Below are 23,005 nucleotides of genomic sequence, written 5' to 3' on the forward strand. Positions count from 1 at the left end.
TTGCAAATAATAAAGCCTTCATGTTCGATGGGTGACCCGCTCTGCACTTTTAGTGGAGCCATGTAAAATTGGGCACTAGTGTTCATATGATTTTCATCTGTGGACCTGAGTGTTCATATCTGTTCCTGTTTATGTATTCTATTACATTGTTCACAGCTAAATAAAGAGTTTTATGTGGAAAGGAAAGGAACTTCAGATTTTTCACCTTTATGAAAAACGATTGCCTGCTGCTGTCCAGTGAATTGCATGCTGGCTGTTGTGTGTTTAAACAGAGTACCTGTCGCATCTCTGGCACATTTTCTGCAGTTTGGTTGAGTTCAGTGGGATCCCTTAATGGGAGCTGAAAAAAATCCTGTAGTGTAGAAATTCCAGGGTGTAGTTACTTTAACTGCCATCAAAACAGCAGTTTGAATTGCTGAATGTGCCTACAGGTAATAGCTGGCATATGTCAGTAACAGCTTCCCTACTTAACCTGCACCTTCTTGGGCGCTGGTCTTCCGAGAGCCTCTGATAGCTGACCCTGAAGCAGTGCACTTTGGGGTTGGCACCATGTGATGGGGCTGTGTTCCATCTGTCCTTTGCAGTGGTCTGTGCACTCTCAGGCTGTCAGCTCCTCTCTCCCAGCACTCATTGGAGGTTGGCACTGTTTGATGCATGCTAATGATGCCCAAGCCAAACAATGACTGACTGTAGCTGAATTGTATTCAGTTTTTCTGTTCTATTGAATAACCGCACTAGATGAATCTGTTGCCAGCTCTTACATATAATAATGGAACCAGTGTCAGTCTATTGAATTTAACTGTATCCCTTTTGAGGGCAGAAAAGGACTTGCACAGGGAGAAAATATATTACTCCCCAGAACTAAGGGAAAAAACTGCAGTAATTTTAAAGTATGGAGTAGGAACAAATGCACTTCACATTATCAGCAGTGTCATAAATTATGCACCTGGCACATAGGATTCTTTGTTGTTCAGCCATAACATCGAGTAATTGCTAGACATGGGTCTCTAAAATCATAGGGGACTTGTCAGAGTGAAATGTGGTCCAAGTATTTATTGTTTCATGTTTCTTTGCCCAAGTGTCAGGAGCAAGTGACATCTACTGAAAATTGGTTCATTAGCAAAGAAAAATAATCAGATGAGATTGAAACGCTTCTCACTGTCTCACAGCTTTTATACTTCTAAGCCCTGATTTAAAGACAATGGAGACTAAAATTGGCATAAAACATATGCCTGACTTGAATTTAATCCCCGCCCCTGCCCCATTCCCGCTGTGGGGGGGGTGGTGATTGTAAGGTTAGAATCAAGACTTTACAAGGCAGCCTTGATAAACCAATTGGTGTTAATTGAATGCCAACAGTAACTCATTGAAAATAAAATAGGTTACCACGGCCGTTAAAATAACTTGTCAGAGGCTCATGAATGTTTTCTTTTGACAGTTGGTTTAATAAGTGAAGTGAGACTGTGTATACACAAAAAAAATGGTTTAGAGGAGGGATTTAAGTTTTTAAATTGGTGATTGATGAAAAATTTGCCGGCAGGTTAATCATTCAGAACAAATCAATATGATCAATATGTTGAAGTACTGTTTTGACAAGTTTGGTGAATAGGCCCCTGTGCAAAGATGACACTTAACAAGGACAATACCATGCCATACACTTGCAGGTGAGGATCCTCTGGCATGTGCAGAACCATGAAGGAGTAGGAGTATTATCTACTCATTCATTAAAGGCATGCAAGCAGTTCATTACAAGGAGAGCAAAGGGTATTTTAGATTAGATTGCTGGGACCATTGAGTATAAAATAAGAAGTGTTACATATTTAAGGCTCAACTATATTTGTATTTGGAGAAATGGAAACATTAAAAAAAAAGTTCTGATTAAAGCTTTTAAAATAATGAAGTGATTGGATAAATTTTGGTCGAGTATGTTTTTTGAGATGGATAGGACTGGATGGGGGGGCGATAAAATCTATAGGCAAAATTGGATTAGATATCAGGAAGTATTTATTTTGCAATTAGTCATAGGGCAGAATTTTCACCGCAAGGTGGTGGTGGGTATGCCAGCAATTCCTTGCTACTAGCTGTGGCAATTTGCTGGCATTCTCCCACTTCCAGCCTATTTTCAGCAAATAGTTTTTGGGGTGGGGTGGCTGGGGTTTGACAGATAGCCAGTCATCAGTGGCGGATTTCCAATTAGGCCAATAAAAATGCCAATTGAGGGGACCCTTCATGTGCCATCTGGAGTTTCCCAAGGGCGGCACACCATGACTGGGCCGGAGGCACATCCTGCAGCACAGCCCAGCATGGGTCCGCTAGGCAGTGAGGGTTCCCCTCAGCAATGATGGGCTGGTATCTGTGGTGTCAGCATATTTTGTATCATTTACAAGTCTTCAGAGGATGCCTCCGTCTTGAGGTGCCCTCATGGTCTCCCACCTGCTGCCATTGCCTCCGCTTCTCCCAATGAGCCTGTCAGCCACCTAGAGCCTTGGGCGCTCCCATTGGCCCTCCCAACTCCAGAGACCTTAATTGGACAGGGCTCACAGAGGTGGGCTCTTAATTAGCTGTTCCCTCAAATTGGGTCCTGCCATGGCCATTTCCAGGCTCCAGAATTCAGCCCGTTTGTTGGGATTGGAACCCTGGAACCAAAATTGGGCTTGTGGTTTTTGGGGAAAAAAATAATAAGCTATGGTGTTGTGTGGAATAATGACTGTTCCTTAAAAGGAAACTTAAGTTGCCAAGGGAGAGGACCGTCTAAATTTATCGGGATGAGTTACATGTTAGTTAAGATTGTGATGAGTCATAGGCAACTGTGGTGGATTGAATTCAACAACTTTAGGTCTTGAGCTCCCTCCTCCATCCCGACCCCCTTTCTGTTTCTTCCCCCTTCCTTTTGTTTTTTTTCCCCAATAATTTATATAGATTTTTCTTTTCCCACCTATTTCCATTATTTCTAAATCTTTTATGCCCCCCCACCCCCACTAGAGCTATACCTTGAGTGCCCTACCATCCATTCTTGATTAGCACATTCGTTTAGATAATATCACCAACTTCAACACCTCTGTGTTCTTTTGTTCCTTTGTCTGTGACATCATTTGATGATCTGCTCCTATCACTGCTTGCTTGTCCCTACAACAACACCCCCCTCCACTTCTCTCCCCCCACAACCCCCCCCACCTTAAACCAGCTTCTGTTGAAGGGTCATGAGGACTCGAAACGTCAACTCTTTTCTTCTCTGCCGATGCTGCCAGACCTGCTGAGTTTTTCCAGGTAATTCTGTTTTTGTTTTGGATTTCCAGCATCCACAGTTTTTTGTTTTTATCTCTGTGGTCTCCTGGAGTTTGCTTCATCATTTTAGGGAGTTGAATGACTTCACTTTTCTTTGAATGACTCACAGGCTTTTATTGATCTTTCCTGACAAACAGCTTTGCTAGAGAGTAAGGTTGCAGCATTGAATAAATGAGCCAGGATTGAAGGGCATGTTGGTCTTTTTGCATCCTTTTTTTCAATAATGTTTGTATATTAATTGAATTCATTATATGACATGGATATGATTTCATGATGTAAGCAGCATTTCAACAGTTTGTGCTGGGCTTGATTGGAAAATTTATTACTACTGCAAATTCCAGGTCAGTAATACAGCGAGTGTCAGCACTCGTTATTATTACTGGGCAAAACTGATAGCAACTTCTGGCACCTGCACATGCCCAGTTAAACACCAGAAATATTCTTTCAGGAGTACTCCACTCCATTGCTATGTTGCAGTCTTTGCAAATAGGCATGAGATGGAACGAATCACCCACTGTTCTCACTGTGAAATCTGATCCAGAAGTTATGCAAAATTCAGAGAGGAATAGTTGAGTTTTTAACAGCATACTCATTCATAATTGCTGTTGAAAAACATTTCTGGCCTGAAAAGTTGTTTCTTTAAATGTGGAGTCTCATTCCCTCAGAAGAAAATTAAAATGTTGCAGATTTAAATAAATGTATTGTTAAAAGTTTCTCTTTACTGGGCAGTATTCCCCACGCCGCGCCGCCCCCCCCCCCCCCAACAACGCCTCCCCATCGGGGGAGGTTGTGCGGGAGCGGGTGTGAGTGGGTGGGCTTCTGATCAGCACTCCCGGTTGGGGGCACACGGCCATTTTACGTGGGCCCGTCCAGCTGTGCGCACCCTGTGCAGGCGGGGGGGATTCCCTGAGCTGCATGAGTGTGAAGGAACACACAGATCTCCCTGAGGCAAAGTTCCACCTCAGGGAGATGGGTTGAAGTTATAAAAATTTACAAGTCCCCTCATGTGACACTATCATTTTAATTACTTTTTTAATGGCCTTAATTGGCCGTTGACAGGTCTGCGGGCGCGAATCAACTACGCGTACGCTGAACGGAGAATCTAAATGACACGGGGTGATGTTGGGATGCACACCCAATGTCACCCTGCGTCATTTTGCACTTTGGCAAACGGCTCCCACCCCTGCTCGCTGACTGGAAAAAGCTGCCACCATTTAAGCTTCTCCCTTAATTCTATGTGCATATCTCAATCATTATTTCACTTTTTGCACAATGATTTAATTTAATTTATACTTCCTGATCTGCTTGGAGAATTTTTCAACTTGATTGGTTGATTAGTTTCCTTGCTGCCTTCCCTGGTCAAATCCCCTGTGCAGGGCGCCAATTTCAAAATCATGTCCGAAAAGAGGAAATCTGCATTCTAGATCCTGCCAAAACATGTGGTCAGCTTTTATCAAGCTGAATGGCGAGTGCCACTGACCAGAAAATCTGCGCCATGACATCTGTGAAATGAAAAAAAATCTTGTACTGCATTTGTGACATTTCCTTCCATCATAAGATCGGAAATGGGGATGCTCGCTGATGATTGCACGATGTTCAACACCATTCGCAACTCCTCAGATATTGAAGCAACAGGACTTGGACAATTTCCAGGCTTGGGCTGACAAGTGGCAAGTAACATTTGCATTACACAAGTGCCAAGCAATGACCAACTCCAACAAGAGAAAATCCAACCATCTCCCCTTGATGTTAAATGGCATTACCATCGCTGAATCCCCCACTGTCAATATCCTGGGGGGTTACCATTGACCAGAATCTGGACTGGACTAACCATATAAACACTGTGGTTACAAAAGCAGGTCCGAAGCTAGGAATTGTGCAGCAAGTAACTCATCTTCTGACTCCCCAAAGCCTGTCCACCATCTACAAGGCACAATTCAAGAGTGTGATGGAATTCTCTCCTCTTGCCTGGATGAGTACAGCTCCAACAACACTCATAAAGCTTGACACTATTCAGGACAAAGCAGCCCACTTGATTGGCACCCAATCCACAAAGATTCACTCCCTCCACCATTGGCGGACAGTGGCAGCAGTGTGTACTATCTACAAGATGCACTGCAGAAACTCAGCAAAGCTCCCTAGATTGCACCTTCCAAACCTGTCTCTGCTACCACCTAGAATGAAAAGGGCAGAAGACACATGGGAACACTACCACCTGGAAGTTCCCCTCCAAGCCACTCACCATCCTGCCTTGGAAATATATCGCCATTCCTTCACTGTCGATGGGTCAAAATCCTGGAACTCCCTCCCTAACAGCACTGTGGGTATACCTACACCACAGGGACTGCAGCAGTTCAAGAAGGCAGCTCAACACCACCTTCTCAAGGGCAATTAGAGATAGACAGTAAATGCTGGTCTAGCCAGTGATTCCCACATTCCAGGAATCAATAAAAAAAATCATTGGCTGCAAGTTATTTCTGGCCATAACCATAAATGAGAAAGATGCCAGAATTTTGTTTAGCAAAGTCTTGGTGTTGTTACTATAATTGATCTATTTGTAATTACCTAACTCTGGAACAAGAACTGTAATCTCGAACTTCCATTTATGTAGCAATATTACAGTGGATGCTTTAAGATTAATTTACTTTGTTTTTGAAATTTTTATCTCCCAACAAACTTCGTAGAAATGGAACCGCATCAAGGTAAATATAGGATAGATCTCGCCAAGAAGCTTTCAATAGGTTCTAAAGACAGTTCTGCTTTCATGTAGTTTTAACTAGCTTCTGTAAACAAAAGCGGAGGGGAGATGATCGCATAATGGTAATGTCACTGGACTAGCAATCTAGAGGCTCAGCCTAATGCTGTGGTGACACAGATTCAAATATCACCATGGCATCTGGTGGAGTTTAAATTCAGTTAATAAATCTGGAATTAAAAATTAGTCTTAGTAATGGTGACCATGAAATTATTATTGATTGTTGTACAACCACTCTTGGTTTACTGATGCTCTTTAGGGAAGGAAATCTGCTGTGCTTAACTGGTCTGACCTACAATTTTTTATTCATTCATGGGATATGGGAGTCGCTAATTGCCCTGAGAACGTGGTGATGAGCTGTCAGTCTTCAACCAATTCCGTTCATTACACGTGATATCAGGAAATAGCTGAAGCCACTGGATACTGCAAAGGCTATGGGCCCTGACAATGTTCTGGCAATAGTGCTGAAAACTTGTGCTCCAGAATTAGCCACGTCCCTAGCGAAGCTGTTCCAGTAAAGCTACAACACTGGGGGCATCTATCCAGCATTGTGGAAAATTGCCCAGGTATGCCTTGTCCACAAAATGCAGGACAATCCAACCTGGCCGATTACTGCCCCATCAGTGTACCCTCAATCATCAGCAAAGTGATGGAAGGTGTTGTTGACAGTGCTATCAAGTGGCACTTACTCAGCAATGACCTGTTCACTGATGCTCGGTTTGGGTTCTGCCAAGGCCACTCTGTTCCTGACCTCATTAAAGCTTTGTTCCAAACATGGACAAAAGAGCTGAACTCCAGCGGTGAGGTGAGAGTGACTGCCCTTGATATCAGGGCAGCATTTGACAGCAAGGAGTGCTAGCAAAACTGAAGTCAATGGGGATCAAGGGGAAAACATTCCGCTGGTTGGAGTCATACCTAACACAAAAGAAGATGGTTATGGTTGTTGGAGGTCAATCGCCTCAGTCCCGGGATATCACTGCAGGGTTTTCTCTTGGTAATGTCCTAGGACCAACCGTCTTCAGCTACTTCACTATTGACCTTTCCTCCATCATAAGATCAGAAGTCAGGATGTCTGCTGATGTTTGCATAATGTACAGCACCATCGTGACTTCTCAGATGTTGAAGCAATCCATATCCATATACTGCAGGATAACATGATAAGTGGCAAGTAACATTCACACCGTACAAGTGCCAGGCAATGACTATCCCAAACAAGAGAGAATCTAATCATCTCCTCAGGACATTTAATGGCATTACCATCGCTGAATCTCCCATGATTAGCTTCCTGGGGGTTACCATTGACCAGTAACTGAACTGGACCAGCCATATAAGTACTGTGGCTACAAGAACAGGCCAGAGGATGGAAATCCTGAGGCAAGTAATTCACCTCCTGCCTCCCAAAAACCTGTACACCATCTGCAAGGCATAAGTCAGGAGTCTAATGGAATTCTCTCCAGTTACCTTGAGGAGTGCAACTCCAACAACACTCAAGAATCTTGACACCATCCAGGACAAAGCAGCCCACTTGATTGGTACCCCATGCACTACCTTAAACATTCACTCCTTCCACAAATGATGCACAGTAGCAGCAGTGTGTACCATCTGCTAGATGCACTGCAGCAACTTACCAAGGCTCCTTCGACAGCAGCTTCCAAACTCACAACTTCTACCACCTTGAAGGGCAAGGGCAGCAGATGCATGAGAACGGCACCATCTGCAAGTTCCCCTCCAAGCCACTCACCATCCTGACTTGGAAATATATCATCTTTTCTTTACTGTCACAGAGTCAAAATCCTGGAACTCCCTTCTTAACACTGTGGGTGCACCTGCACCACATGGACTACAGCAGTTCAAGAAGGCAGCTCACCACCACCACCTTCTCAAGGACAATTAGTGACAGGCAATAAATGCTGGCTTAGCTAGCAGCCCCCACACCCTGTGTAAAAATCTTTAAAAAACATAATTATGGAATTATATAAAGGTCTATTGTCCGTTTCAAGTTAAGCAAGCAGGAGCAAAACAGTTAATATCTCAGAGGACACTGGAAGAATGCAACAACAGAATCACAGAACTGTTACAGTGCAGAAGAAGGCCATTTAGCCCACTGTGTTTGCACCAGCCCTCTGAGCATTATGACTCAGTCCATTCTCCTGCCTTTTCCCTGTAACCTTGTACATTATTTCTATTTAAATAATCAAGTTTTTTCTCACATCACATTGGCTTCTTTTACAAATCACTTTTACTCTGTGCCCTCTCATTCCCGATCCTTTTACAAGCGGGAACAGTTTCTCCCTATCTACTCTGACCAGCCCCCTCATGATTTTGAATACCTCTATCAAATCTCCTCTTGGTCTTCTCTCCAAGGAGAACAGTCCCAGCCTCTCCAATTGATCTTCATAACTGATGTTTCTCATCCCTGGAACCATTTTTGTGAACCTCTTCTGCACTCTTTCCAATGCATTCACATCTTTCCTACAGTGTGTTGCCCAGAACTGTTCACACTACTCCGGCTGAGGTCTAACTAGTGTCCTATACAAGTTCAGCATAATCTCCTTGCTCTTGTACTCTATGCCCCTGTTAATAAAGCCTAGGATACAGTATGCTTTATTAATTGCTCTTTTCACCTGTCCTGCCACCATTAATGACTTATGCACATATATACCCAGGTCCCTCTGCTCCTGTACACCCTTTAGAGTTATACCCCTTATTTCATATTATCTCTCCATGTTCTTCCTACCAAAATTAATCACCTCACACTTCTCCGCATTGAACTTCATCTGCACCTATCTACCCACTCCACTAACTTGTCTATGTCCTTTTGAAGTTCTACACTGTCCTCCTCACAGTTTACAATGCTTCCAAGTTTTGTATCATCTGCAAACTTTGAAATTGGCCCCTGCACACCAAGATCTAGATCATTAATATCCATCAGGAAAAGCAAGGGTATCAATCCCATCCCTGGGGAACTCCACTACAAACCTCCCTCCGGTCCGAAAAATATCCATTAACTACTACTCTCTGTTTCCCATTACTTGGCCAATTTTGTATCCACGTTGCTACTGTCCCTTTTATTCCATGAACTATAACTTTTTTTACAAGTTTGTTGTGCAGCACTGTATCGAATGCCTCCTTTTTATAAGTCCATGTACACCACATCAATGGCATTACCCTCATCAACCCTCTCTGTTACCTCTTCAAAAACTCTAGCAAATTAGTTGAACAGAATTTTCCCTTAATAGATCCTTGCTGGCTCTTCCTAATCAGTCCGCATTTTTCCATGTGACTACTAATTCTATTCTGAATAATTGTTTGTCGAAGCTTCTCCAGCACCAAAGTTAAACTGATCTGTAATTGCTGGGTTTATCCTTACAACATTTTTTGAACGGGGTGCAGTGTTTGAAATTTTGCAGTCCTCTGGTACTTCCCCTGAATCTAGGGAAAACTAAAAGATTATGGCCCATGCTCCTCCAATTCCTACTCACTTCCTTCAATATCCTTGGATGTATCTCATCCAGTCCTGGTGCCTTGTCAGCTTTAAGTATTGACAGTTTACCCAATACCTCCTTATCAATTTTGAACCCTCCTAGTGACAGAGTTTCCTCTTCTGTCACCATGGCCTGGGTAGCATCTGCTTCCTTGGTAAAGACAGATACGAAGTGTTCATTTAACACCTCAGCCTTGCCCACTGCCTCTATGTTTAAATCCCCTTTTTGGCCCCCAATTGACCCTACTCCTCCTTTTACCTCCCACCCTGACCCTTTACTATTTATGAGCCTATAGAATACTTTGTGATTCCCCTTTATGTTGGCTGCCAGACTTTACTCATTATCCCTCTTCGCTTCTCTTATTTGCTTCTTCACCTGTCCTCTGAACCTTCTGTATTCAACTTGGTTCTCAATTTATTTTCCACCTTTTCACCTGTCATAAGCACACTTATTCTTCTTTATCTTAATTTCTATTTCCTTTTTCATCCCGGAAGCTCTGGATTTGTTTGCCCCACCTTTCCCTTTTGAGGAAATATCCCTTGATTGTGCCCAAGCCATTTCTCCTTTGAAGGTAGCCCATTGTTCAGCTTTTCCCGCCAAACTTTGGTTCCAGTCTATCCATCCCAGCTCCGTTCTTGCACCATTTAAGATGCTCGCCGGCTGTTAATTATTCTTGGTCTGGATTGCCCATTGTCCTTTTCTACTGTCATCCTAAACTTTATGATACAATGATCACTGTCTCCTAAATGTTCTACTTGGTCCACCTCATTTCCAAGAGCCAGCAGTGCCTCCTTTCCTATTGAACTGGGCACATACTGCTATAGAAAATCCTTCTGAACACGTTGTAGGAATTCTTGCCCCTCTGTGCACTTTATGCTACCATTATCCCAGTCTATATTCAGGTAATCAAAGTTCCCCATTATAACTATCCTATAATGTTTGCACCTCTCTGTAATTTCCCTGCAGGTTTGCTCCTCTATATCTTTCCCACTGGTGGCCTATAGACTACGTCAAGCAATGTAACTGCACCCTTTTTGTTCCTTAGATCTAGCCAAATTGATTCTGTTCTTGAACCCTCTGGGACATCCTCTTTCTCCAGCACTGCAATGCTCTCCTTAACCAATACAGCCATACCTCCTCTCTTCCTTCCTTTCCTATCTTTCCTGAACATCTTGTACCCAGGAATGTTTAACACCTAGTCCTGCCCTTACTTAAGCTAGGACTCTGTTATCGCCACAACATTGTAATTCCACAAGGCAATCAGGGCATGAAACTCACCAATCTTATTTATTACACTCCATGCAGTCACATACATGCAGCATAACCCTGATTTAGACTTCATTACTTTTGCCCTTACTCCAACTCCGGACTCCAGAATGACAGTGCATTTGATCGCTAACAGAACAACCACAGAGAGATGGGTATAGATTTGATTTCCCCACACTAATTTCATTTCCATCAGCATGGAGGGGAACGTTGGGTTTACTGAGCATTCCTTTACCAGGAAGAAAATAAGTGAGGTCAAACTGAGGCCTCTCTGCACAAATCCCAGATGGTGTTTTGATGTGAGTTTGGATCAGCAGGTTATCTCCTCTCCTGGGCAGGTCAGATATTTCAATGTGCAGCCCAAGAAAACTAGTGGTAGGGGGAAATGTTTATTCTCAAATTTAAAAAAAGAGGTAAATGCTCATGAGAAATTTCTGAGGAACAAAATGAGTCATTTTTACCAGCACAGTAATCCTCTCTGTTTTATGAGATTTAATAAAACGTATGGCATAAAGGGTATACCAGATATGATAGATCCATTTTATACTGCTTATAATCATTTGCAAAAAAAGCTATTAATTTCTTTGTATTGTTAATGTCATTTTGTTTGCTATAAATATCTGACAGCAGGTTTTGTGGCATGGTGGGCAGCATCCCTGTCTTTGAGTCAGAATTTCCAGGTTCAAGTCCCACTCCAGGTCTTAATGGCCATGGAAGGTTCATTCATAATGCTGCCAAACAAGTATCAACTTATAAGTTCTTTCAACATACGCCAATGGCATGCAGTAAGAGTGGGAGAGATCCCTGTTCAGCCATGTTATGGAAAGAAATTGGGGCATTTACCATCACAATGCATAACAACATGCATGTAAAAGTATATGTTGCCACAGCAACTTGGGACTTCTTGGCTGGCTGGTTGGTTCAGTTGGCTGAATGGATGGTGTGGACCTGATTGTTTCCGGCAGCACAGGGTTCAATCCTTGTTCTGGCTGTGGTGGATTTGGGACCTGCTTCCTTGCCCTATCCCTGGTGGAGCTTTTGGGTCCATGGGTTGGACCTGCCTTCAGGCAGAGAACTCAAGAAGCAGAGGAAATATCTGACATCACACCCAGTAACCCTGCATTACCATCTTATAAATATTTTACATGTCCATGTGATGTTAATCTGAGTTGAAACTGGTGACTTTTTTATCAGTGAGCTACTAAAAATGTTGCATTTAGTAGGGTGTAAATGATCATTTGAACTGAGGCACTGGACAGAATTTGACAGAACTACTAGCTACACATAATCTTATGGTTCGACGTTAAGATAAAAGACAAATAGCACAGCAATTCCACCAAACAGGTGGAAAAATGTGATGGACGAGTGTGCAAGCTGGTTCCTAGTTACAACTACTGTTGTCAACCAGCATATGTCAAATGACTAAGTAATGATTGTGAATTTAATGTATGCACTGTTCTTTAAGTTCTCTACAGGAAATGAGTTGGAATTGTGTTACTGTGGTGACACCAAATTGTTTTTTTTCTTTTGCCGTGGATTTAGAACACCTCTATTTTTAAAAATTCTCACTGTACACTGGGGAATTATTTCTTTACCTTTTTGTGCGCACTGAATCACAATGATTATGTGTTTAACTTTGTGGATGTACAACAAGCTGGAGATATGTATCACTTTTTTCTTAATGAATTAATTTTTATTGAAAATGTATGAGATGCACTCTAAACAGGAAAACCTCCAAAAAGACATTTTAAGTTCTGTGTAAAATAGAAACAGTCCTAAACTGCAGGATTGCTAGTATCTGAATGACATAATGATTAGAAAAAAGGGCACACATCTCATTTTGTTAGCCACTTTTTGCCACCTGGCATGTGGGACTGCATCACCGAAGACCTCATACCAGTGATATGCCCCAGATTGTTCTTTCTCATTTGGCACCTGGGTAGATGGCTGCCCCTAGCTGTACAGAAGGGCATCACTGTGAATACCTACTTTCCTGCATTGCAAATCGATCCATCCATCCCCACAGACTGTATAGGGGTGGAGGTTGGGGACAAATAATTCATTTTCAGTTTAGATAGAACAAAAAGAACCGGTAAACTGGTAGAATTCTGGGGCATATGATAATGAAGCAATAGGAAGTGAACGCTCCTATTTGAAGTAAAATGTTGGCATTTTTATGTGCATGTCCAATTTGTGGCTTCTCCCGACGCAGTTAAATTAAGCTATTTTTCAATATTGTATGTAGGATTAACATCATTTGAAGAATTAAGGAGTGCAGTTAGTCTATCTTTACTTTCATAATTAGGGCAAATGGAAGATAACTTTGAAAATGGATTATAAATTTAGTGTTAAACAAAGCTGTACATGCCAGCACAGATCAGAAGATCATGGGTTTGACAACGGAGGTCTTGTCCACCGGCTGGAGAAAAGGTGGGAGCCCCACACTATCTCAGTTGGTAAAGGCCCACTGGTATTAAGTGATCAGCATTGGGCCTTCCCCTGAATTAAAGACCCTAGTGGTGGGAATCCCACCCCCCCAACCCCTGCCAAGAGCTGCCAGCCAATCGGAGGCTGACAGCCCTCCGTGGCCACCAGCGCCACTGGAAGCGGTGGCACCTGCCAGTAATGCATCCACAAGAGGTCGTGGTGAAGGACTCCAGGCAGTCAGTGAGTGAACGCAGGATGGAAGTTGCGGGAGGGAAGGGGTGTCGGCAGAAAGGACGGGGTAACTGAGGGATCCCACTGGAAGCCTGCAAGCAAACCCAATAGGGTTTTGTTTTTTGATCTCCATGCTTGGTGAATCCCCCTGCCTACCACTGGTTGAATACCAGTGGTGGTGGGATGACATCCCTAAATTGTCCACTTAAGGGCGTCAATCAAAATTTAAGTAGGAAGGCCACCCCACTCCAGACTTAATCAAGCAAAGGCAGGAAGGCGGTAGGATCCCCACCCCGATGAAATGCCCCTCCGCCTCAAAACTCGCCGTCCATGGCTTGTGCTGAATTGGTTAATTCCAGCTGCACCGTTAGTTGTGGTAATACAGCTGTCCTCATTGGGAGATGACAAGTTATCTTGGATTGCAGGCCATTCCTGCTGGTCAGGATGTTCTTCCAGGATCTGAAATGCACCCAGAACTCTTCAGTTAAGGTACTAAAGTTTATTAAATTTTGGTTATTAAACCTAACAAGGGGTCCTTCGGCAGCATCTTCCAAACCTGTGACCTCTACCATCTCAAAGGACAAGGGCGGTAGATGCATGGGAACACCACCACCTGCAAGTTCCCCTCCAAGCCACACACCATCCTGACTTGGAAATATATCACCATCCCTTCATTGTCGCTGAGCCAAAATCCTGGAACTCCCTCTCTAATAGCACTGTGGATGTACATACACCACATGGACTGCAGTGGTTCAAGAAGGCAGCACACCACCACCACCTTCTCAAGTGTAATTAGGGATGGGAAATAAATGCTGGCCTGGCCAGAGATGCCCATATCCCATGAAAGAGTTTTGAAAAAATCAATGAATTTGAATTCCCACCGCAGATGAATTCCTTCTGCTGAAACCTGTTTCAAGCCAGATAACCTTCCTGAGCTATCCAATTTGGTGGCAAAATAGAATGAATTCACAAAGGAATTTGGAACCTGCCCTTTTTTCATATCAGAGACTTTCAGCACTTGGGAATATTACTGGCTAAATCTGGTGGCAATTTCTGGCATCCACAAATGCACAGTTCAAAAGTTGCTTGTGATGATACCGTAACCAACCACAGGTTGCGTGTTGCAATCGTTACCAATGGAATCCCACAGAATTTAAGGTTAAGGTGTTAAGTAATTTAGAATTGCTGCTAAACAGCCCTCTGTTCCTTGAAAAAATAACTTTAGATGCGCGAAGTCTCATTCCCTCAGAAAATTAATAAAGCAGACATTTAAAAAATAATTAATTTTATATAGCTTATGCAATTTTCTCTTTCATGACTTTCCCTTAATCAAATGTATATATTTCAGTCTTTCGTTTGCTTCCTTTTTTGTCTGTGATGATTCTTCAATCTGACTGACTGAGCAATTTCCCTAATGCCTGCTGTGTTCAGTCACCACTAATTCCCTTTAGACGGTGCCGAATTCAAATGAATGCTGCAAGTATTGAAATATTCACTGACAGAACTGCTAGAAGTCTGTGGGCAACTGTGCTTGAGGTGAATGACAAATGCTGTTTCTTCTCTGCTCACAGCAAAATCTGGGCCACTGGCTTTAGAATGAATGTTGCCTGGATTAATTTATTTTATACAATACAGATCAATAGTGATGACTCAAAGTACAATTAAATTTTCTTTTAAAGTAATCTACATTTAATCTGCCTGCTAAATGTATCCCCTTTTTAATTCTCTACAGAGAAGCTATGAGAAGTTAGTAATATTGATAGGCTGTGCCTATATACAAATGAATTTTTTTAAAAAAAGTCTGTTTCACATGCTGCCACTGTTAGTTTCTTATTTAATTTATGTATTTACTTGGCAGGAAAATGTGTCCCTTGCTGACATCCTGTCTTTACGAGATAGCTGCCTCAGTGAACAGGATATCTGGGCAGCCTGCCTAGAATGTTGCCTTTCAATGAAGAGCATCTCCCACACTCCACTCTTTCATACTCTCTGTATCACCCCAGATACATTGGCTTTCAATGCTAATGGCAATGTTTGCTTCATGGAGCAGCTGAGTGGTAAGTAATATGTGCTCTTCAAAAACTTTCCTGACACAAAAAACAAGAGCTTCAGTGAATGCAATGTATAACTTCTACGGGTACAGTGTCTCAAATCCAGTTATCCAAAGTCCAGTGATGTCTGAAAACCGGACGTCATTTAAGCTGCCATCACCTGATTGTCCCTCCTCACTGATAGCTTTGATCTAACTGTATGGCTGGGAAATCCTTTGGAGCTGCTCCCACTCCATCACCAACACTTCTTTGAAGTGCAGCGGGAACTGCATTTACATGTATAAACAGAGCTTCTGCCATGCTTCCGGGCAAAGCAACACTGACAGATCTGAAGCAGCTCCAAAGAATTTCCTGGCTTATCTTGCAGCATTGTCTCTACTTGTTTCAAAACTGCCCTTTGCAATCCTCACTCAAAAAGCATACCCTCAACCCTCTGCACGTCCAACCCAACCTGGCACGTACTGCCTGGCCTGAAAACCGGAAAGGTCCGAAATCTGGGACAGACCCCAGTCCTGAGGTTACCAGCTTTGAGATACTGTATCCGTCATACCAATGTTTCCTTTCTTTGAACTCTATTTATTATTTCCATTTGCTAATTTTTAAAAAAAGCCTTAGACATATTGGGAGGATAATCTGAACTTGAATAATAAACCAATTCCAATTTCATTTCTCGAAGAAGTTCAGGAGATAATAGAACTACGGAAATTTTTACCAAAAAAAAGACATGGTTGTGGTATTTGAAGCATGTAATTTTTGTTTGCACTTGAGACTTGAACCATTCCTTGAATGATTGGCAGTGAGAGGACTTAACAATAGTAATATAATAAAATCAATAAGTCAGAAATGGTAACTAGAAGCAAGAATGTGATTTTCGTAGCTTGATTGCAGTTCTCTTCTATCTACTATGTCAATCATTAGCAGTGGATATGCGGTTACTTTTTTCTAATGAGACATTCATTTTGGATGGTTGTTGACTAAGTGAACCTAAACCTGTGAACTGTGTTCTTTTTCAGTTTGAATTAAAACCATATTAAGCTCTTCTCATATCACAATCTGTGCAGTTGAGGTGTCCATACTTATGCCCTGTGACCCTGAAACTCAGCACTTATTTTTGCACTCACTGGCTTATTCTATTCCCCTTCACTTGACAAGTATATTGAACATCCTCCACTAAATTTAATAATGCCTTTACTCAGGCATATTTTTTTACAAAGCACAGAGAGTGCATTAATGCCATATGGATCAGGGGACTCTGACTTAGAACACTGACCATTGAATAGGGCAGACCTTCCATCTTGGCTGGGCTTTTACTGGAGATGGGTGGGTAAGGAGAAAAATAAAAAGTGTAGTTACATCTTAATATATTCTGTGTTGGCTGATCAGGGGGTGGAGGTGTGTTGGCTGGTTGGGGAGGCGATTTGTCGGCCAGTCAGGATTGGGGGGAAGGGGTGTTGGCCAGTTGTGGGGGGTGTGGTCTGTCGTCAAAGGTGGTCGGTGGGGGTGGGGGTGGGGTGTAGGCCAGTCAGAGGGTAGGGGGGTGGATCGGGGAGTTAGGCAGTGGAAGAGTGGATGAGGGTAGGAGGATGGGTAGGTAGTCGGCCAGTCGAGGGATAGGTTGTTGGCCAGTCAAGGGGTGGGTTGTGGTCCAGTTGGTTTGGGGGGAGGGAGGTGGGGTGGTGTCAGCCAGTGAGGGTTGTCAGCCAGTTGGGGGACGGGGGTTGGTGGGGGTTGGTCGGGCAGTTGGTGTGAGCGGTCGGAGGGTTGATGGGTGGTTCGGGCAGTCGTGGGGGTTTGTGCGAGGGTTGACCAGTCGGGGGGAGCAGGGATCAGGTAGTCGGGGAGCGGGGGTCGGGACGGGTTGGGCTGGGCCTGGGGTGTGGGGGGAGTCCTGTGGCTGTCTTGCTGCGGGATGAGGAGGGGTTGGGGGAAGTCCCTTGTTGGGTCAGGGGGTTGGGGAGTTTTCCTATGGATCTGTACAATAGATCCCTAGAAGCTAAAAGTGGTTTTAATTCTTCTAATTTTTTCTGAGTAACTGTTGCTGTATGACAGTTGGAACTGTCAGAAGTTTGCAATTTAACTCACATTTTCGGATAGTTCCCAGTGCAGGGCAATTGCCAAGGGAAAGTTTGCACTTACCAGGCGATTGTCATGTAATCCTCACCTGGGAAGTCCCGTGGGGCTCCCCAGCTCGTCTTCGGGGAACCCCTCAGATATGATGCCCTGGAGCTCAGCAGTTACAGCCTGTATGAAGAATGCTTGACACTAGATAATACATTGCATGTGTAGGAACTGATTTATTTCTTTATTTTTGATGGTTAATAAGGATGTAAAGGCAGATAAGAAGGTCTCAAATTTTTCATGCTTTACTGGTGATACTATTTTTGTGAAAGCGTATTGCAAATTGTTTGCACCTTGGTGAAGGCTACTGACGTAAGCAAATCAATTAAAATATGCCTACTGTGCTCAGAACAACACAAAACATGGGTCGTCCGCTTACTAGCATATCCAAAGCAATATTATGTTGGATCTGCTTCTGATGCTGTATGGGTGTGTTAGGCTGGCTGTATAAATTGGACACCTTTGCACCAGTTTCCTTCCAGAAATTGACACGAGGTCCTGCTTTTTTCCCTTTATTTCGATTGGTGTGGCCACAAATTGCTCAAGATGCTTTCTGATAACATGCACTTCTGCTTTTTTTTATTCATAACAGAAATTTCTAATTCTAAAAAGAAATATCTCAAACATCTAAATTATTTCAGAAGAATATTCATTTGAGTATGTTTTTTTAAAAACTTTTTAGACCGATTGCAGTTGCAAGGTCAAGGCATTGAGGAGTCACCTGGGAGCAGACTTCTAAAATTAATCTGACATCAATTTTTTTTCCCAAATGGTAATATTTAAAAATGTTATTTTATAATTAAAAATTGTATATATATATATTATCTATTTAATCTAGGCTTTCCTCTAACAACTTGTTGTTTAACCCCTGCCATTGTATTACTGTGAATTTCCATCTTCAGCTCTCCTGTTTGGCTTAGGCTGCCCTCTGTCCCATGTGCAGCCTGTTGCCAGCTGATTACAGCTGCCTGTCTCCTGCTTTGCTCCTAGTTTCCCCTCCGCTCTCATCCCATTCACACCCCCACACAGCTCTGTTACTTGTTGGCTCCCTGCTCCCATTAGCTGGGAGCCATTTGAATGCCACTATTTCTGCTTCCCCCCCACTAATTAGATGCTTCACTTTTCCTCTTTTGCCTCTCCGCAATCACTTGAATCACTTTCACTGATTTGGCTGTTCTGTCTGTATTTCTTAACTGCTTCTACTCCTCCCACGACTGAACTGGATTCCTGCTGTGACCCTAAGATTCTTGTATGCCTAATATTCCTGCACTTCCCAAATGGGCACATCATGCTGATCACTACTCCAAAACACAGGTTTATACAAGACTACACTACTTTTCTGTGTATGAGTACAGCATATCATGATCATAGAATTTGGAGTGAACGTTAAATTTTGCCACAAAGCAGAAAACAAGTAGTGGATTGGCCACCCATTTTGCAATCAGCTCAAATGTTCTTCTATTGAAGTTAAGGCAGCAGAAGGGATGGTGTGTAAAACAGGCACTGTGGTGTACCTATACCATCAGTGGTTCAAGAAGGCAGCTCACTATCACCTTCTCAAGGGTAATTAGAAATGGGCAATGCTGGCCTAACCAGCAACACTCTCACCCTGTGAACGAAAAAGGCAGCTATCCCACTAATGTCTTTTTTACTACTTTCATCTTGCACTATCCCAAACTTGTGATTAAGGTTCTGTGGAAATATTAGGGACAATTGTAACACGGGGAAGCATGTGTGTTTGGGTGCAGGTGGGGATTTATGTCATGTTGAAATGTGAGTGCAGTGAGTAGCTGTCTCCAGCTTGCCAGCTTCCGTATTTAACTTCACTGCATTAAGCTGCATGCGAGCAACCCCCTCTAGAGAGACAGGTTGTGAATTTCAATGTTAATCACTCAATTACAGCAATCATCTCATGGCTTTTGCTGTTTAACTATGGGCCTACAGATTTCTCAGTCTTCCTCAAATTGATCAGTAAAAGCAAAGCAAGAAAACAGTGGTAATTGAGGAGGCTGACGACTTGACAGAGAAATATTCCAATATGTACTGACATGTTACAACTGCACTCTTACTTGTTTTTTTGAAAGGATTTGTTAATGGTATATATATTGGGAGGCTGCTTTTACAACTTTGAAGGTGTCATTTACCCTTTGGATTTACACATCTGGTCTGCACTTTGGAGCTCTGGCATATCAGATCAGCACATATGTCACTTGTGCCGTGATATGTTGCACCTCAGATGAGAACCAAGATGACCAGCAGCAGGAGCAGCACATTGCCTGCTGCTCTGAAGGAGAGAGGTGATCAGCGGAGAGGTGCAGCTCACAGGAGGCCTTTGTGATACACAGGGTCTTCAAGGTAGATGATAAGCATTTTTGTTATGTCAGAACCCCTCAGGGAGTTTGGGACTCACGGTAGGTGTGGCAGATATTTGCAGCATACTGGAACAAGACCTACTCCCAAGTGGACCTGGTGATCATGCTTCTTTACCAGTGGCTGTCAAAGTCACCACTGATTTCAACCTCTGGATTCTTACAGGGTCTAGCTAGAGATATTTGCAGGATCTCATAGTCAGTGGCCCACAAATGCAGGAGACAGGGGACTGATGGCTTGTTTGCCAGGGTTGACAATACTGTACGCTTTTCTTGCTATGATGCCAGTTGGAATGAGTGGGCACTCAGGTTTGCAATGTGGTTGGCTTCCTGCATGTGCAAGGCATCATTAACATGTGGCATTTGAGGTATCCATACATCACCCAGGAATGTTCATCAACAACAAGAGCATCAATGTGCAGCTGGTGTGCAGCGTTAACAAGATGTTTATACAGATGTGTGCACGATTCCTGGACAATTATTATGATGTGGCAGTCCACCCTCCCTCATCTCTGCAACTCAAAGCAGACTTACTGGCCGTCTGCTCAATGACAAAGGATACTCAACATGGCTAATGATGCCCATGAGGAACCCAACCAATGAAGCCAAAGAGTGATACGACATAAGTCAAGTAACAACAAAATGTATTATTGAACAAACCAGGGCAAGCTGTAGATGCTGTGACCATACCCCTGTGACACTAACACAAAGCAGTCCTGCAAATAACCAAGAATTCCTTTCATAGCCCCACATTGCTTAGCACCAGCTCATGTCTTCCCACTCATCACAATTGAAAAGGTTACTTTCCAGGCAGAAACCAAAAATGGGCAAGATGGGAAAGTGGTAGAATGAAGTAATATTTATGTGGCTCAAAATAAAACTGAGACATAAAAATTTAACCTCAACTAGTCTGTCTAGACAGTCCAGTCTCTCTGGTCCAAGAAGGAGAACTCGCATTGGCAGATCTTGGCCATTAACATTGCAACGTTTGAAAAAAGGATTAAGCCGTGCTTCACCTAGAACCTTTCAGACCCAGACATCAGAAAGTGGAAATGATAATGATGAAAAAGATGATTGCCAGTATGAAGGACTTGATATAGAAATCATCAATGAGCAGGACATGCACCTGAATCATTTAAAATCATCAATTACTATTTTGGTGCTGCTTGGTAGACTTGCTTGTGGTGAAAAGTACCGAATCCTCTCGTCGAGTAACTCTGGATGGCAAAGTGCAGTACCTAGTGGAATGGGAAGGAATAACTGCATCTTGATTCCTTGTAATAATCAAGTTTCTTTTAGAAGCTTAGTTTATCATGTGAACTCTTGAACTTTTGAAGCTGATCTTCAGACAGACATTAAGGTCTTAATGTGTCTCTGCTTCTATGTATTTTTAGTAAATTTTATTCCTATGCAACTGAGAACTTTAAACCCTGGGAATGGGTAATTTTGAGTGTAAGTGTTAATTAGCCATAATCTTCAATATTTTCAGGAACCATTTGTAATATTTTACAGTGACTTTTTCCACTCAGATCTAAGAATTTTGGTGCCATTGCTTACAACTGTGTACTTAAACAATACCTGCAGGGATTAATTGATCTGTAGGTCAGTCTGTACCAAAATGAAGTTTGAAGTTATGTAATTTTTTTATATTGTCTGTAGTGTTGGTAGATGTTCTCAGATTTTTGTGTTAAATTCACAGGGTGAACAGAGTATTGCCTTTTGAAGTAGCCGTACTGTACCTGGCAACTTTGTACCTTAATGATCACATTGATACCTCTGGAATTTAAAAAAATTATCCAGGATTGTTTTTAAAACTGGCAACTTTTTGTAAGGCTACTGTAAACAGTTATTGTGCATTTCACTTGCACTTCCCTCAATTTAGTCTACTGCATTTGCTGCTCCCAATGCGGTTTCCTCTACATTGGAGAGACCAAATGCAGACTAGGTGACCGCTTTGCGGAACACCTTCGGTCTGTCCGCAAGCATGACCCCAGACCTCCCTGTCACTTGCCATTTCAACACACCACCCTGCTTTCATGCCCACATGTCTGTCCTTAGCCTGCTGCATTGTTCCAGTGAAGCTCAATGCAAACTGAAGGAACAGCACCTCATCTTCCGACTAGGCACTTTACAGCCTTCCGGACTGAATATTGAGTTCAACAATTTTAGATCATGAACTCTCTCCTACATCCCCACCCCCTTTCCGATCCCCCTATTTTCCATTAATTTATATAGATTTTTCTTTCCCACCTATTTCCATTATTTTTAAATGTATTTCCAGCCATTGTTTTATCTCTACCTTTTAGCCTATTTTGATCCCTTCCTCCCACCCCACCCCCACTAGGGCTATCTGTACCTTGCTTGTCCTGCTTTCTACCCTTAATGTCACCATTAGCACATTCCTTAGATAATATCACCACCTTCAACACCTCTTTGTCCTTTTGTCTATGACATCTTTTGGCTATCTCCACCTATCACTGGCCCTCTATCCAGCTCTTCTTGTCCCACCCCACCCCCTTTAAACCAGCTTATATTTCACCTCTTTCCTATTTTTCCTTAGTTCTGTGGAAGAGTCATACAGACTCGAAACGTTAACTGTGTTCCTCTCTGCAGATGCTGTCAGACCTGCTGAGTTTTTCCAGGTTTTTTTTATTTTTGTTTTGGATGTGTTACATAATTTATTTTTTTCAAAATTCTTTATTCTTTGGCTAAACCAGCCCATTTCAAATTATTTAGAAACACATGGCAATAACTAACAGTTATTGACAGGGCCCTCAACCGTGTCCGGCCCATCTCCCGCACATCCGCCCTTACAGCTTCCTCTCCCTCCCAGAACCATGATAGGGTCCCCCTTGTCCTCACAAGGAGAGGGGAAGTAAAGGGGCAGGTGTTGCACCTACTGCGGTTGCATGGGAAGGTGCTGTGGGAGGGGGTTGAGGTGTAGGGAATGATGGAGGAGTGGACCAGGGTGTCCCGGAGGGAATGATCCCTGCGGGATGCCGCCGGGGTGGGGGGGTG

At 42.9% G+C, this 23,005-nt stretch overlaps 1 protein-coding gene across 1 annotated transcript in view; it reads left to right on the plus strand.

Annotated features, from left to right (window-relative positions):
* Positions 1 to 23,005, plus strand: part of LOC121289678 (kinase non-catalytic C-lobe domain-containing protein 1) — a 278,354-nt gene that overhangs the window by 49,418 nt on the left and 205,931 nt on the right. Inside the window, exon 6 of the mRNA XM_041209301.1 lies at positions 15,308 to 15,506. Coding sequence (XP_041065235.1) covers positions 15,308 to 15,506 — 199 coding nt within the window. The remainder of the gene's footprint in view (positions 1 to 15,307; positions 15,507 to 23,005) is intronic.

The sequence above is a fragment of the Carcharodon carcharias genome, chromosome 17 (assembly GCF_017639515.1).
Source record: "Carcharodon carcharias isolate sCarCar2 chromosome 17, sCarCar2.pri, whole genome shotgun sequence".
Classification (NCBI taxonomy): Eukaryota; Metazoa; Chordata; class Chondrichthyes; order Lamniformes; family Lamnidae; genus Carcharodon; species Carcharodon carcharias.